At 44.0% G+C, this 13687-nt stretch overlaps 1 protein-coding gene across 3 annotated transcripts in view; it reads right to left on the bottom strand.

The window, feature by feature from the left end:
• The window catches only part of FYB2 (FYN binding protein 2), a gene marked incomplete at its 3' end in the record, with an annotated part of 132472 nt that overhangs the window by 79422 nt on the left and 39363 nt on the right, over window positions 1-13687 (bottom strand). For all 3 annotated transcript variants that reach the window (XM_081255579.1, XM_081255578.1, XM_081255580.1), the window contains exons 2-3: window positions 6251-6992; window positions 1805-1966 (exon numbers count right to left, since the gene is read on the bottom strand). In XM_081255579.1, the coding sequence (XP_081111705.1) occupies window positions 1805-1966; window positions 6251-6992 (904 nt within the window). The remainder of the gene's footprint in view (window positions 1-1804; window positions 1967-6250; window positions 6993-13687) is intronic.

Genomic DNA, 13687 nt, shown 5'->3' with positions numbered 1-13687 from the left:
ATGGCACTTATTTATGAGTGCAATCTCCTATATTAGACTTTGACCCCCTTGAGCCCTGGAACTCCTGTGGGGTTTACCTCTTTTTTTTTTTTGCGGTACGGTACGTGGGCTTCTCACTGCTGTGGCCTCTCCCGCTGTGGAGCACAGGCTCCGGACGCGCAGGCTCAGCGGCCATGGCTCACGGGCCCAGCCGCTCCGCGGCATGTGGGATCTTCCCGGACCGGGGCACGAACCCGTGTCTCCTGCATAGGCAGGCGGACCCTCAACCACTGCGCCACCAGGGGAGCCCGGGGTTTACCTCTTAATCTCTTGTTTCTATCACGGAGCCTGGCAAAGAGAGTATAGCTGCTCAGTATGTGCTTGAGTTAATGATAACAGTGCCTTATTGAGCATTTACTGGTGTGCCGAGCACTGTTCAAAGTCTCCCCAGGCCTCATCTCATTTCTCCTCACAATCATCGAGTGTTATTATCATCCCCATTTTATAGGTAAGGACAATGAGGCTCAGTGAGTACCATGCCCAGACTTATATAGCTAGCGAGGGGGGAACTGGGATTTACAAAGCCCATTTTATTCCCAAAAACTTAGTCCTATGTTCTCTGACAACCTTCGTCTCTTTCAGAGAGATGGTTTGAGGCCTGAATTATTTAACGTTTATAAAAGTCATGCTGAGCCTTCTTTGATATGGACGTGGCCGTATTATCAAAGTATACTCAGAAGAGCTCGATTTCTCGCTATAGGATTTTCTTTTAGGATAAGACTTCAGATGACTTATAGCAGTGGTTCTCAAAGTGTGGTCCCTGCACCAGCAACATCAGCATCTCGCCGTGAACTTGTTAAAAAGGTAAATTCTCAGGCTCCAAACCAAGACCAACTGAATCAGAACTCTGGGGTTGGGCCCCGTAAGCTGTGTTTTAACAAGTCCTCTAGCTAACTCTGATGCATTCTGAAGTTTGAGAATCACTGAGTTAAAGAAAGTTCACCCAAAGTTTGCCCAAAGCAGTCTAATGAACAGACAACAAACTAAGAATAAATGAAAGAAGAATTAGCTCTTTTAGTGTACCATCCACAGGCACTGGTGGCCACAGTAAGACAAATGCTAACACAGCACTACGCATCACCCCAAAGTGTATGTTCACCTTGTGTTTCACTAGAGCAAATGTAAGCAAAGGTGTTTACAGTGTCAACAGGATCAGGCTGCAGTGGGGGGAAAAGAGGGGTGAGAAGGTGGTTCCCTTTATATAGCAGAGGAAAACACACAAGAGCACAGAAGGATGGCTGCCAAGGATGCTGCAGGTCCCAGAAAGGACTAATGGGGGCAGGGGTAGGGGCCCTTCAATACATTCCTGAAGGCAGATCACAGAGGCCCAAGGGACTCCCAGCATGATGCCAGGTCAAGTTCACACTGACTTTCCTCTCTTCACTCCCTCCCCCTCTCCTACTGCACTTGGTTGTGTTGACAACATGGGCTTTGTAGGAAAACAAAGACTCCCTGCCTCCCTCCTCAGCTACTTTTTGTTTTCTTCCTCTTGGACAGATTCCCAGTGATCAAATGCAGTGCTCTCAGGGGAAGCAGGCTGGCCCAGGAGCGATAAGGGGCCAATTCCCACAGACTTGTCATTTCACAGGCGAGCTGCCCCAGCCTCTACGTGAGAATAAGCAGTGATGGACGTCCAGCCCCACAGAAAAGCGGTCTGGCACTGTCCCCTGGGAGTCGATGCAGAGGGGGAGGTGACGGGGATCCGGCCACGGGAGCCATGACTTCTGTTGGCTGGCTGTGCACGGGGCCCTGCGCATTTCCTTACCTTCCCTGTGGGTCTTGGGAAGAGCAGCTGCCTGCCTCTGGAAGGCCTGGAGGTTCACGACCGGGGGCCTCGGTGGCTTTGCGGGAGGAGGACCCAGGGACTTGACGGAAGGCAGTGGCTTGGTATTGGGAAGTTGTGGATGACTGACATCTGGCTGGTCCTCTGAGCATAAATAGTCCAAAATGTAGGTTAATATTTCCATTTCATGGCTGGCCTCAGCCTCACTCCCCTCCCATCTATTCTCTACCCAGCAGCCAGAGTGTCCTGATCAAAATGCAAACCTGATCTTTTTTTGTTTTTGTGTTTTGTTTTTTAAATTTTTATTGAAGGGACTTCCCTGGTGGTCCAGTGGTGAAGAGTCCGCCTTACAATGCGGGGGACACAGGTTCAATCCCTGGTCAGGGAACTAAGATCCCACACGCTGCGTGGCAGCTAGGCCCATGCGTCACAACTACTGAGCTTGCGCGCCCCAACGAGAGAGCCCGCGTGCCGCCAACTACAGAGCCCACGCGCCACAACTAGAGAGAGAAAAAACCTGCACACCACGACTAGAGAGAAGCCCACCCACCGCAACGAGGGAGAAGCCCTCGCGCTGCAACGAAGACCTGATACAGCCCCCAAAATAAAGAAAATAAATCATTTTTCTTGAAGTATAGTTGATTTACAATCGATGTTGTGTTAGTTTCAAGTGTACAGCAAAGTGAATCAGTTATACATACACATACAGTCACTCTTTTTTTTTTTTTTTTAGATAGGGTTCCCTGTCCAAACCCGATCTTGCCACCATCCAGCTGCCCAGAGGATGAAGCCCAGTTTCCTCAGCTGTTGTCCACTCACTCCATACTCTGGCGTTTAAACACCACACAGCCTCAATCTACATTTCTTTTCTTACCACACTTTACCACCCTCCTTCCCCAACCTTAAGCCCTAACATTTTTCACTCACAACCACTGGTTTCTCAGTTTTCCAGATTTGATTTTTTTTTTATAGTTTCTATTTTTTTAATTTACTTTTTAAATTGAAGTACAGTTGATTTACAAAGTTGTGTTTGTACAGCAAAATGAGCCATATATATATATATACATATATATATATATATATATATATATATATATATATATATATATATGGAACAGCATTCCAGATTTAACTTTAAAAGCCTTAAATAGCTCTCATATATCTAAGATTTTATTCATGCCATTCCTCCTGGTTCTGGAATGCTGTTCCCTCACTTCTCCCTTGGTGAACTTTGACTCATCCTTTAAGGTCCTGCTCCAATGACACCTCCTCTAGGAGGCCTTTCTTGATTTCTACCAGAAAACAAGCTCAGAATCAACCACTCTTTGTCCTGTATCCCCTAGCACATTGTTACCACTTCTCCATCACTGTTGTGGCATATTAAAAGAGCTGGTCTATCTTCCCACTGAATGGAGGCTCCTCGAGGGCAGGGACTAGGCCCTAGTGACCTCCCCCCAGCACCAAGCACAGGGCCTGCATCAGGGGAAATGGACAATGCCTATTCCCTGAAAGGATTCTTCAAGCATTGATGATGGGCAACTAACATGGGAGCCATGAAGAGGTCACAATTCGTCTCTGATTTCCGGGGCTCAATGCCTAGAACAGGCTTCAAGGCTGGTTTTGTGGTACCTGGGTACCTGTGGATTTTGTGTCCTAGAATTTTCCAGGACAGTCCCAATTTCATGTATTTTGTCTTTCTGCACTGATAAGCCAACCAACAGAAATTTCAACATTATATATAAAAATTGTATCTGCCTCTTACACTGAAAATAGCCCCAAATTTTATATTATTCAAGTGCCTTGATTTTTTGGTTTACATAATACAGTGGCTGACTTCACGGCAAAACTAGAGAAATTGGCTAGTGTTTCATAAGTACCTCAGTGCAGCCTCCTCAAAGCCCTGCTATCTTTTGCAGGCAGGAGCGGGGCTTCCTTCTAGCCCTACCAGCAGGGGTTACATAGTCAGGGCCAGAGTTCCATTCTTCTAAGGCTTGAATTATAAGCCGCAATGTCAGAGATTTTAGTCTTTATCAACTTAGGGAGAAGACAGTGAAAGTGAATGATCACTTACTAACTGAGCTCCTAATTTTTACCAGGCACTGTGCTAAGAAGTTTACATAGGTTATCTCACTTAATCCTCCCAACAGCTCCATCAGGTAGGTTATCTAGTCCTTTCTTTCCTCCCATCTCTCCTTCCTCCCATTCATCCTCTCTTCATTTCCATCCCTTCATCAATAACTATTTACTATATTCCAAGCATTGTTCTAGGGGCTGGGGCTAGAGTTAAGAGCAAGAACATATAGAGTTCTGCCCTCAGGAATTTTCATTCTAATAGGAGGAGGCTGATGATAAACATGCAAACAAATAAACAGAAAAGAAAATCACAGACGGGCAGTGGGAAGTGGGGGACACATTAGGAGTTTGGGATTAATATATACACACCACTATACATAAAATAGATAACCAACAAGGACCTACTGTATAGCACAGGGAACTGTACTCAATATTTTGTAATAACCTATAAGAGAAAAGAATCTTAAAAAGAATAGAAACACACATATATATATATAACTGAATCACTCTGCTATACACCTGAAACTAACACAACATTGTAAATCAACTATACTTCAATTTAAAAAAGCCCAAAAAAGAAAATCACAGCAATCTATTAGTTCTATAAAGGAAATAATGATGATATGAAAGAATGTGAACTCTTGGTGGTGAGGTAGTGGTCTTTAGATGGAGATCTCTGGCTAGAGAAGGCTTATCTGGGAAAGTGTCATTTGAACTTAGATCTAAAGGCAGTTATGCAAAGATCAAAGAAAAGAGTTGTCTAGGAAGAGGGAACAGCAACTGCAAAGGTCCTGAGTCATAACAAAGTCTGTTCAAGGAACAGCAAGAAATCCAGGGTGTTATCTATGGGCTAGTGAACCAGGGAAGAGAGCAGGAGGTAAGTCAGAGACATAAGCAGGGACCAAAAGAAGCAGAGCTATGAAGTCAGTAAGTAGTTTAAATGCTATTCTGAGTGCAAAGAGAAACCATATAAGATTATAAGCAGGAGATCCATCCACCCATCCATCCATCCATGCATTCAATTGTTCAAAAAATACTTTCTTGAGGACCCACTGAAACTGGCCTTGTTCTTCTAGGTTCTGGGGATACAGTGGTAAAGAAGACAGTTTTTATCCTCATTTAACTTATATTTTACTCAGATAAACAAACAAATACATAATAATATACCAGATAGGGATAAGTGATACGAAGAAAACCAAAGCAATGTAGGAAGATAAAGAATGCTGGTGGTGGGGTGACTATTTTAGATAGAGCGATCTACAAGGTCCACTCACAGCAGGTGACATTGAGCTGAGGCATTGATGAAGTGAGGGAGTGAGACATCAAAGTCCTAGGGGAAACGTTTCAGAAGAGGGATCTGCAGGTGCAAAGGTCCTGGGGTGGAAATAGTTTGGTGTATCTAAGGAATAGCAAGAGGGCCAATGTGGTGAGAGAGGAGAGGGTAAGAGAGGTAGTCAAGGAGCAAATCATATGAGCCACTGTAATATGGCTGTGGTTGAAATGGGCTGGGGAGTGACATGATTGGATTTATGCTTTAGAGGATCACTGTGCCTGCAAGGAGGAGAGTACAATATAAGAGGGCAAGAGTGTGAAAGCAGGTCCAGGCAAGAGATGGTCCATGGTGGTGTAGACATGGGCAGAAGGCAGAAATGGAAGCAAGTAGAGGGATTCAGAACATATATATATATATATTTTTTTGCAGTACACGGGCCTCTCACTGTTGTGGCCTCTCCCGTTGCAGAGCACAGGCTCCGGACGCGCAGGCTCAGCAGCCATGGCTCACGGGCCCAGCCACTCCATGTCACGTGGGATCTTCCTGGACCGGGGCACGAACCCGTGTCCCCTGCATCGGCAGGCAGACTCTCAACTACCGTGCCACCAGGGAAGCCCTGGAACATATTTTGATGATAGAACCAAGAGCTTGCTGATGGATTAGTTGCAAAGAATGAGGGGGAGACAGGAATAGAGCATGACTCCTAGATTTTTGGCCTGAGCAACCAAGAGCATGGTTGCGCTATTTACCAAGACAAGGAAGATTGGTGATGGATCGATTGATAGGAGAGCAGACCAGGCTTTATGAAGTTAAGCAGATTGTCCAATTTCATGCATCTTGTAAGAAGTAGAGCTAAGATTCAAATCCAAGTTTGCCCCAACTGTGTCTCCGTATAATTCCAGGAGATTAATCACTTTACCCAAACCTGAAATTATAACCTAGCAAATGGGCCTAGAATACCTGTGCTGGAGTTTGAAGCAAACATTGCCCAGCTCACATATGTGACCGTCCCAAGCCAGCAAGCTCTAAATTAGAAATACAGTGCCCCTTCCCCCCAGGCCTGTGGGGATTCGATTTCTCACCTGGGGCCTGGCTGGTGAGCTCACCATCATAGACAGGGTGGCAGGTGCTCCCTGCCGGGCTCTTCTCAGGACCGGGGTTTTCTGGACTCCTCCTGCTATGTTCCGAAAGTCGAACAGTGGGATCTTCAGAGGTGGCACACAATCTTCTTTGGGCCATCAAGCCCCTCTGGAAATGAAGGGTCTGGGCTCCTTTTCTTTCCAGCTTTTTCCTGGGCTCCTCTGGAGTAAGCCCCATGCTTTTCTGCTCTTCCAGATGGAAGGCCCTGCTTCCACAACTGGCAGGGATAAAGACTGATGACATCTCACTTTTCTGAGATAAAACCTCCCAGTTCCAGAGCTTGTTTCTGAAGCTGTTGTTCACCATTACTTTCTTCTTATTGGTTATCCCAGCATTTGACTGATTCACATCTAACAGCAGAGAAGCCTTCTGTGAATTTACTGAAGAACCAGAAGAACTCCCAGGAGGTTCCAGGGAATTAGAACATTTCTGAGTCTCGTTCTTCTGAGCCAACTTCACTTTCTGGGGTTTAAGAGACTGGGAGTCACCACTGGCACAACTGGGTAGGGGCTCATTGTGGTTGGAAGAGGGGTGTTTCCCACTGGCCAAAGTCTTTGTGGACTGTCTGCTTCCAGTGTCACCCTTTTGAGAAACACCTCCTGGGAATTTAACAGGTCCTGGAAGAGACGGTGCATCAAGCTTTTGAAATTTGGCTCGAAGTTCCTTGAAGTTTCTTAACACTTCCTAGAGCATAAAAGAAAACAGTAATGTCTTGTTATTCTAGGAAGAAAGCAGCATGATTAGCTGACGTCACTGTGCCTGCTAAGAGGCTGTAGGTGCTGATGTAGTGCCATCACTTATCTATTGAGTAATATCAGCCAGTAATGCTATTGTCTATGTGAGGCAGAGTGAAAACAATTGTGTGCTCTTTGAAACACTTCGGGTATGTTTAATTTCTTCACAACATATAAAGAACGCTTGTAAAAGAGACAGTACTAACAATTACTGATAAATCCCTTGATATAAACTTTTGGTGGCTCTCTGCTGCCTATGCAAATAAACCCCTTCGCGTGACATTCAAGAACACTGGCAAAAGTTGTGGAATTATGATCTTAAAGAAGGCAGAATTATGATCTCCAGCCATAGGTCAACATAACCACACTTAAACCAAACAGGATAATTTACAGTTTTCCTAGAAACTTTATACTCCCCACCACCCTGACTTCGCTCATGTGTTCTTGCTTCCCCCAAGTGCATCCCCTGTGTACTTGTCAACTGCTTTCTTCCAATAGTAACGCCCACCTTCTCCATCAACATTCCCCCTGTGGCTGACACGTAGAGCTAACTCCTCCCTGACTCCACGTTGCTTCCACAGCTCCTCATAACTTGGCTGTTGAACTTAACACCATAGGGTGGAGAAAAGAGCAATCTTTGGAACTAGACAGGTCTGTGTTCAAATTCAGACTCTGCTTTTTTTTTTGCATTACGCGGGCCTCTCAATGTTGGGGCCTCTCCCGTTGCGGAGCACAGGCTCCGGACGCGCAGGCTCAGTGGCCATGGCTCACGGGCCCAGCCACTCCATGGCATGTGGGATCTTCCCGGACCGGGGCACAAACCTGCGTCCCCTGCATCGGCAGGCGGACTCTCAACCACTGCGCCACCAGGGAAGCCCAGAGACTCTGCTCTTTGATCATCTAGAAAAATACTTCGGGAAAGTTGGTATCATCAGTGCAATCTCATCATAGAAATAACTTGCAAGTGGCAGAAGGATGAGGGGTGCCATATGTAAAGTGCCCATCACAGTGCCTGACACATAGTAAATAAAAGCTACTCATAAGAGACGAGATGATGCTCTTGTATTTTTGACTCCCCTTGAGAGACTGTGTTCCACTTTCTAAATTCAGCTCAAATTCAGTATATGAAAATGGGGGTAGTAATAGCAGCGCAACCCTTTGGGCAGAGGAAGGGACATGCCTGGGCTGATACGGTGAGTTGGTGGTCTACTGCATAGGTAGGATTAGGCTTGACTCCTGCTCTGTGCTCTTCCCAGTTTCCCCCTTTCTCTCACGAGATTTAATTTACTTTTGTAAGTGTGTTTTGTCATTTTCTGTCTTCAGGGGAGGTTGCAGGGGGAGCAGATAGAACGTGGGAGGACACCTAATAGAGCCATTTCCAAAGTAAGAGCCGCCATCTTCTCTTGATCATCTTAAAGGTCTTAATTTCATGTATACAGACAACCTCCATGCTAGTGACTTCTGATTTTGCTTGCTGAAGGAATGACTGTTGGGTGATGTTTTCTCACTGTGTTTACAGTTGACTCACACTGTAGATTAGTTGACTCACACTGCCCTCTGAAGATTTAGGAAGGGAGAAAAGTTGAACAGGAAATATGAAGCAGGTGTCTGGGAGCTTGCTTGCATGCTCTTCCCTCTTTCCTCCTCTCTCTCTCTCTCTCTCTCTCTCTCTCTCTCACACACACACACACACACACACACACACACACACACACACCCACCATACACACATTTATAGCTTTCCTCACAAATTGCCCAAGGTTAATTTCTTACATTTCAACCAGCAGTCAAGTTGATTCCATTGACCCTCCTTTCCCCTGATGTGGTAGAAATCAGCACTGGGCATGGAACTAGGAGATCTAAGTATGAGGCTCAGCTTTGCCATTTTCTAGTCATATGTCTTGGACAGTTCACTTTGCTTCTCTGAGCCTTATGTTCCTCACTATAAAATGGGACGATGCTACTAACAGTTCAGGGTTATTGCAAGGGTCACATGAGATGACAGATGTACATACCTCAGTGGTTAATATTTTTTAAATTGTGGTAAAGTACACCTAACTTTAAATTTACCACCATAGCCATTTTTAAGTGTACAGTATAGTAGTGTTAAGTACACTCACATTGTTGTGAATGTCCAGGACTCTTTCATCTTGCAAAACTGAAGCACTATATTCATTAAATAACAGCTTCCCATTTCCCTTCCCTCCAGACCCTGGCAACCATCATTCTACTTTCTGTATCTACGAACTTGACTACTCCAGGTACCTCATATAAATGGAATCATAGGTACTTGTCTTGTTGTGACTGACTTATTTCACTTAGCATATTGTCCTTAAGGTTCACCCATGCTATAGCATACTGCAACATTTTCTTCCTTTATAAGGTCAAATAATATTATACTGCATGTATATAACACATTTTGTTTATCTGTTCATTCATCAATGGACATTTGGGTTGCTTCTGCCTTTTAGTTACTGTGAATAATGCTGCTATGAACATAGGTGTCCAAATATCTCTTTGAAACCCTGCTTTCAATTCTTTTGATTATATGCCCAGAAATGTAATTGCTGGATCATATGGTAAAGCTATTTTTAATTTTTTGAGGAATCACCATACTGTTTTCCACATTAGCTGCACCATTTTACATTCCTAATTGGCACATGAGTTCCAATTTTCCCACATCTTTGCAATACTTGTTATTTTGTTGTTGTTGTTGTTTTTATAGTAACCATCCTAATAGGTGCAAGGTAATCAGTGGTTAATATTTTTGAAGGAATACAATAATGATAATTTTTAGCTCTTCACTGTATGAAGCCACGTGAACTACAATGTTACTGTGATAGATTTTAGTCTCCATTGGAATGATTAGGAAAAACCCCAGCAGGAAACAGAATTAAGGATTGATAACCTTCAAACCAAGGTCCTGGGTAAAGATCGCTGGTTCAGGAGGAACTAAACCTGATTATACCTAGCTCATTCCTCTTTCAGTAAATGCTCATTAAGTATTTACTATATGGGCAAAACACTGTTTTAAACAGTCAAGGGCTCTGCTTTTATATATCACATTCTAATGTCAGAGAGAGACAAAAAATAAGCAAATACACCTGAAAATATTAGAGATAAGTTCTATGTGGGGAATTAAATAGATGATTCGATAAAGAGTGACTGGGTGCCTATCACTGATTTTCAGAGGTACCGTAGCAAAGTCATTCCCTTCTTCTGAGTTCAATCATTTATATACTCAAGGAATTGCCTGGGTGATCTCCAAGGCCCCTTCTATCACTAACATTTGGATTTTATTTTTCTTGCTATGGGAAATAAAAGTTACACATACTGTCATTTATCATACATCATCCATTGGTGGGAGGTCAGGGTTGAGGGTATGAAGCAAGTTGAATGAGGATGGGTTGAGAGGTGGCCAAGGGGACATTCTGGCCAAAAGCATGCCCCACTTTTCTGGGCCTACAACTAGTCAGTCATCACATCCTGCTTATCTCAATTCTTAAAAGCCCATGAGCCTGCCCCTTCTTCATGCCATTGTCACTGCCTTTGAGTCTTCCTTACTTTTTGCTTAAAATGACTTCTTTCTGGCCTCCCTGCCTCCACTCTAGGCCCCTCTAATCTACCATTTACTCAGCTGTTAGACAAATCTGACTGAAAACATGAATCTGATCATGTACATCCCAGTTTAAAATCCTTCAATTTGGCTTCTTCAAAGCTTTCCAATATAGCTTAAACTCTTGTTTAGTACCTAAGGCCCCCCAAATCCCAACTCTGTTAATTTTCTGACATCATATTGGCCCCCTCCCTGACATGCTTTCTTCCTTCTGACTTCACTGAATTACTTACATTTTCCCAAACTTATTTTGCTCTTTCATGTCTCTATACCTTTGAATATGTCATTTTCTCTGCCTGGAATGCCCACATTTCACCCAATTTCTTGAATTAGCAAATTCCTACTTGTTCAAAATTCAACTTGTGACACCTCAAAATATTCATTGGTTTCCTATTATGTGCTAGAAAATAGGGTTACAAAGATGAATAAGACATTTCCTGAACCCTGATATCAAAGCCAGACAAGGATGACACAAGAAAAGAAAATTGCAGGTCAATACTGATGAACATAGATGCAAAAATACTCAACAAAATATTAGCAAACCAATTTTAACAGTCCATTAAAACTATCATACACCATGATCAAAGTGGGATTTATTCCAGAGGTGCAAGGATGGTCAAACATCGGCAAATCCATCAATGTGATACACCACATTAACAAAAGGAAGACAACAAAACATATTCTCTCAATAGATGCAGGAAAAGCATTTGACAAAATTCATCATCTATTTATGATTAAAAAAAAACTCTCAACAAAGTGGGTATAGAGGTTACATGCCTCAACATAATAAAGGCCATATATGATAAGCCCACAGTTAACATCAAGCTGAATGACGAAAAACTAAAAGCTTTTCCTCTGAGATCAGGAATAAGATAAGGATGCTCACTCTCACCACTTTTACACAACATAGAACTAGAAGTCCTAGCCAGAGCAATTAGGCAAGAAAAAGAAATAAAAGGGATCTAAATTGGCAAGGAAGAAGTAAAACTATCACTATTTACAGATGACATGATATTATATATACAAAACCCTAAAGACTTCACCAAAAACTGATGAAATAAAATTTATATTTTAAGGCAGGACAAGAAAAAAAATCAAACATAAAATTCTCTCTGTGTGTTTGTTTGGGCCTTCTCCCTCCCTAATATGCAGTGTGCATCTGCATTACACATTAATCAAAGCTCCTCAAAGATGGGAGTGTCTGCTCAACCATAAAGATCATTTTTTGTTTCTTCTGACGCAAACAGTGTAACTTCTTAAAAGAACAGTGTTCTTAGCCAGCTTGTAGGGGGTCACGGTGACTTGCTGCTTACTTTATACATGCTTACCTGGACTATGTATCCTTGGTGACCTTTCTGTAAAATATCAGTATGTCATTTTGATGTATGATCTTTTATCTCAAAAATGTATATGACTAAGGCTTTGACTTCTAAAAGGTGGAACAGTTTCCAGAGCTTTCTGAGAATCTGCTTTCTGGGTTATAATCTGCAGTTTGGCTCAAATAAAATTTCCTTCTTTCTTCTTAATTTGATAGTAATTAAAATTTTGTCAACAGAACTAATAAACAAATTCAGTAAAGTTGCAGGATACAAAAATCAATATATAAAATTCTGTCACATTTCTATGCACTAATAAGGAACTATCAGAAAGGGAAATTAAGAAACCATCCCCATTTCCAATTGCATCAAAAAGAATAAAATACCTAGAAATAAATTTAACCAAGGAGGTGAAAGACTGAAACTATAAGACCTTAATGAGATGAGGAGTCAAGATGGAGGAATAGGAAGACATGCAGTTTGCCTCTCCCTACAAGTACATCAAGAATACATTTAAATATGGAACAATTCTCATAGAGCACCTGCTGAACACTAGCAGAGGACCTTGGACGCTAAAAGGACAAGAAAAATCCTTGCTAAACCAGGTAAGGCAAAAGAAAGAAAAAAAGAGAAAAGAGGAAACGGGATGGAACCTGCACCCCTGCAGGGGCAGCTGAAGGAGAGGAGAGGTTTCTGCACTCAGAGAAGCCCCCTAACAGGTGGGGAGATCAGCTGGGACAGAGAGGGAGCTTCAGAAGCTTGGAGGAGAGCACAGTAACCAGTCTGTGGCAGGTAGGACCGAATAAGACCTACATGGATGGTTCATGCTGCAGCCCTGCATGGTCCAGCCTGAGTCATGTCTGCTGGCATGGAGTGGGGCTGGGTGCTGCAACATGGGGTTTGGAGAGCAGACCCAGGGAGAGGACAGCTGTTAGCTGCGAAGAGACAGCCTAAGGGGCAGGTGTAAGGAGCTCCACAACCGGGAATGTTTGTGGAAGAAGCCTGGGCCACCATAGTAGCTGGGTGCCATTGTTGAGTGGCGCACAAGGAGTTGGGCTGCCATTGCAGTCCCCTTTCCCTTGTGCCAGCCCCTGCCTCCATGGGCACTAGGAGGGGTGCCCGCCTGAGCAGTCTTGCTCATCCTCCCACCAATGCCTCCTCCAACTCTGCCGGCCCCCAGTGGGCTCTCATGTCCCGCCTGTCTCTGTCTCTACCCCTGCCTGCCTGGGCAGGTGCATGTGCTCTGGGGCAGCCTGGGGAGCAGACACCAGTGGGAGGAACACATGCAGAGGTGGGGCTGAAACCACAGCTGAGCCCCAGGGGTCATGCAGCTAAGAAAGAAGAGCTGAATTCTCTCCTCACGGCTGCAGAAACCGTGGGTTTACACTCCCGCTGCTGGCTTTGTAAACCCAGCACCTGTGGAACATCTGAATGGATGAGTGATCCTGCAGCTGAGATTGGTCTAGCTTTAGTAGGCATGTACATGCAGGGATTGGACCAGGCCAGAATCTGAGCTGTCTGCATAGCTCCCACAGGGGATCCAGGTACATGATTACTACAGTCTTGGGACCTGACTTTGGTGGATCTGTGTTGGTGGCCTGGTGAAAACAACTCCTGAGAGACACTAGGGCCAATTGCTGGCATACCCACAATTAAGGTGGGGCTGAGAGCAGTTCCAATTGGGCACCAAGACCTGACCCCACCCAAGAGCCT

Source organism: Mesoplodon bidens, assembly GCF_964165515.1.
Source record: "Mesoplodon bidens genome assembly, chromosome: 2".
Taxonomy (NCBI): Eukaryota; Metazoa; Chordata; class Mammalia; order Artiodactyla; family Ziphiidae; genus Mesoplodon; species Mesoplodon bidens.
The sequence above is the reverse complement of the archived record's forward strand: the minus strand, read 5'-3'. Positions and strand labels throughout refer to the sequence as shown.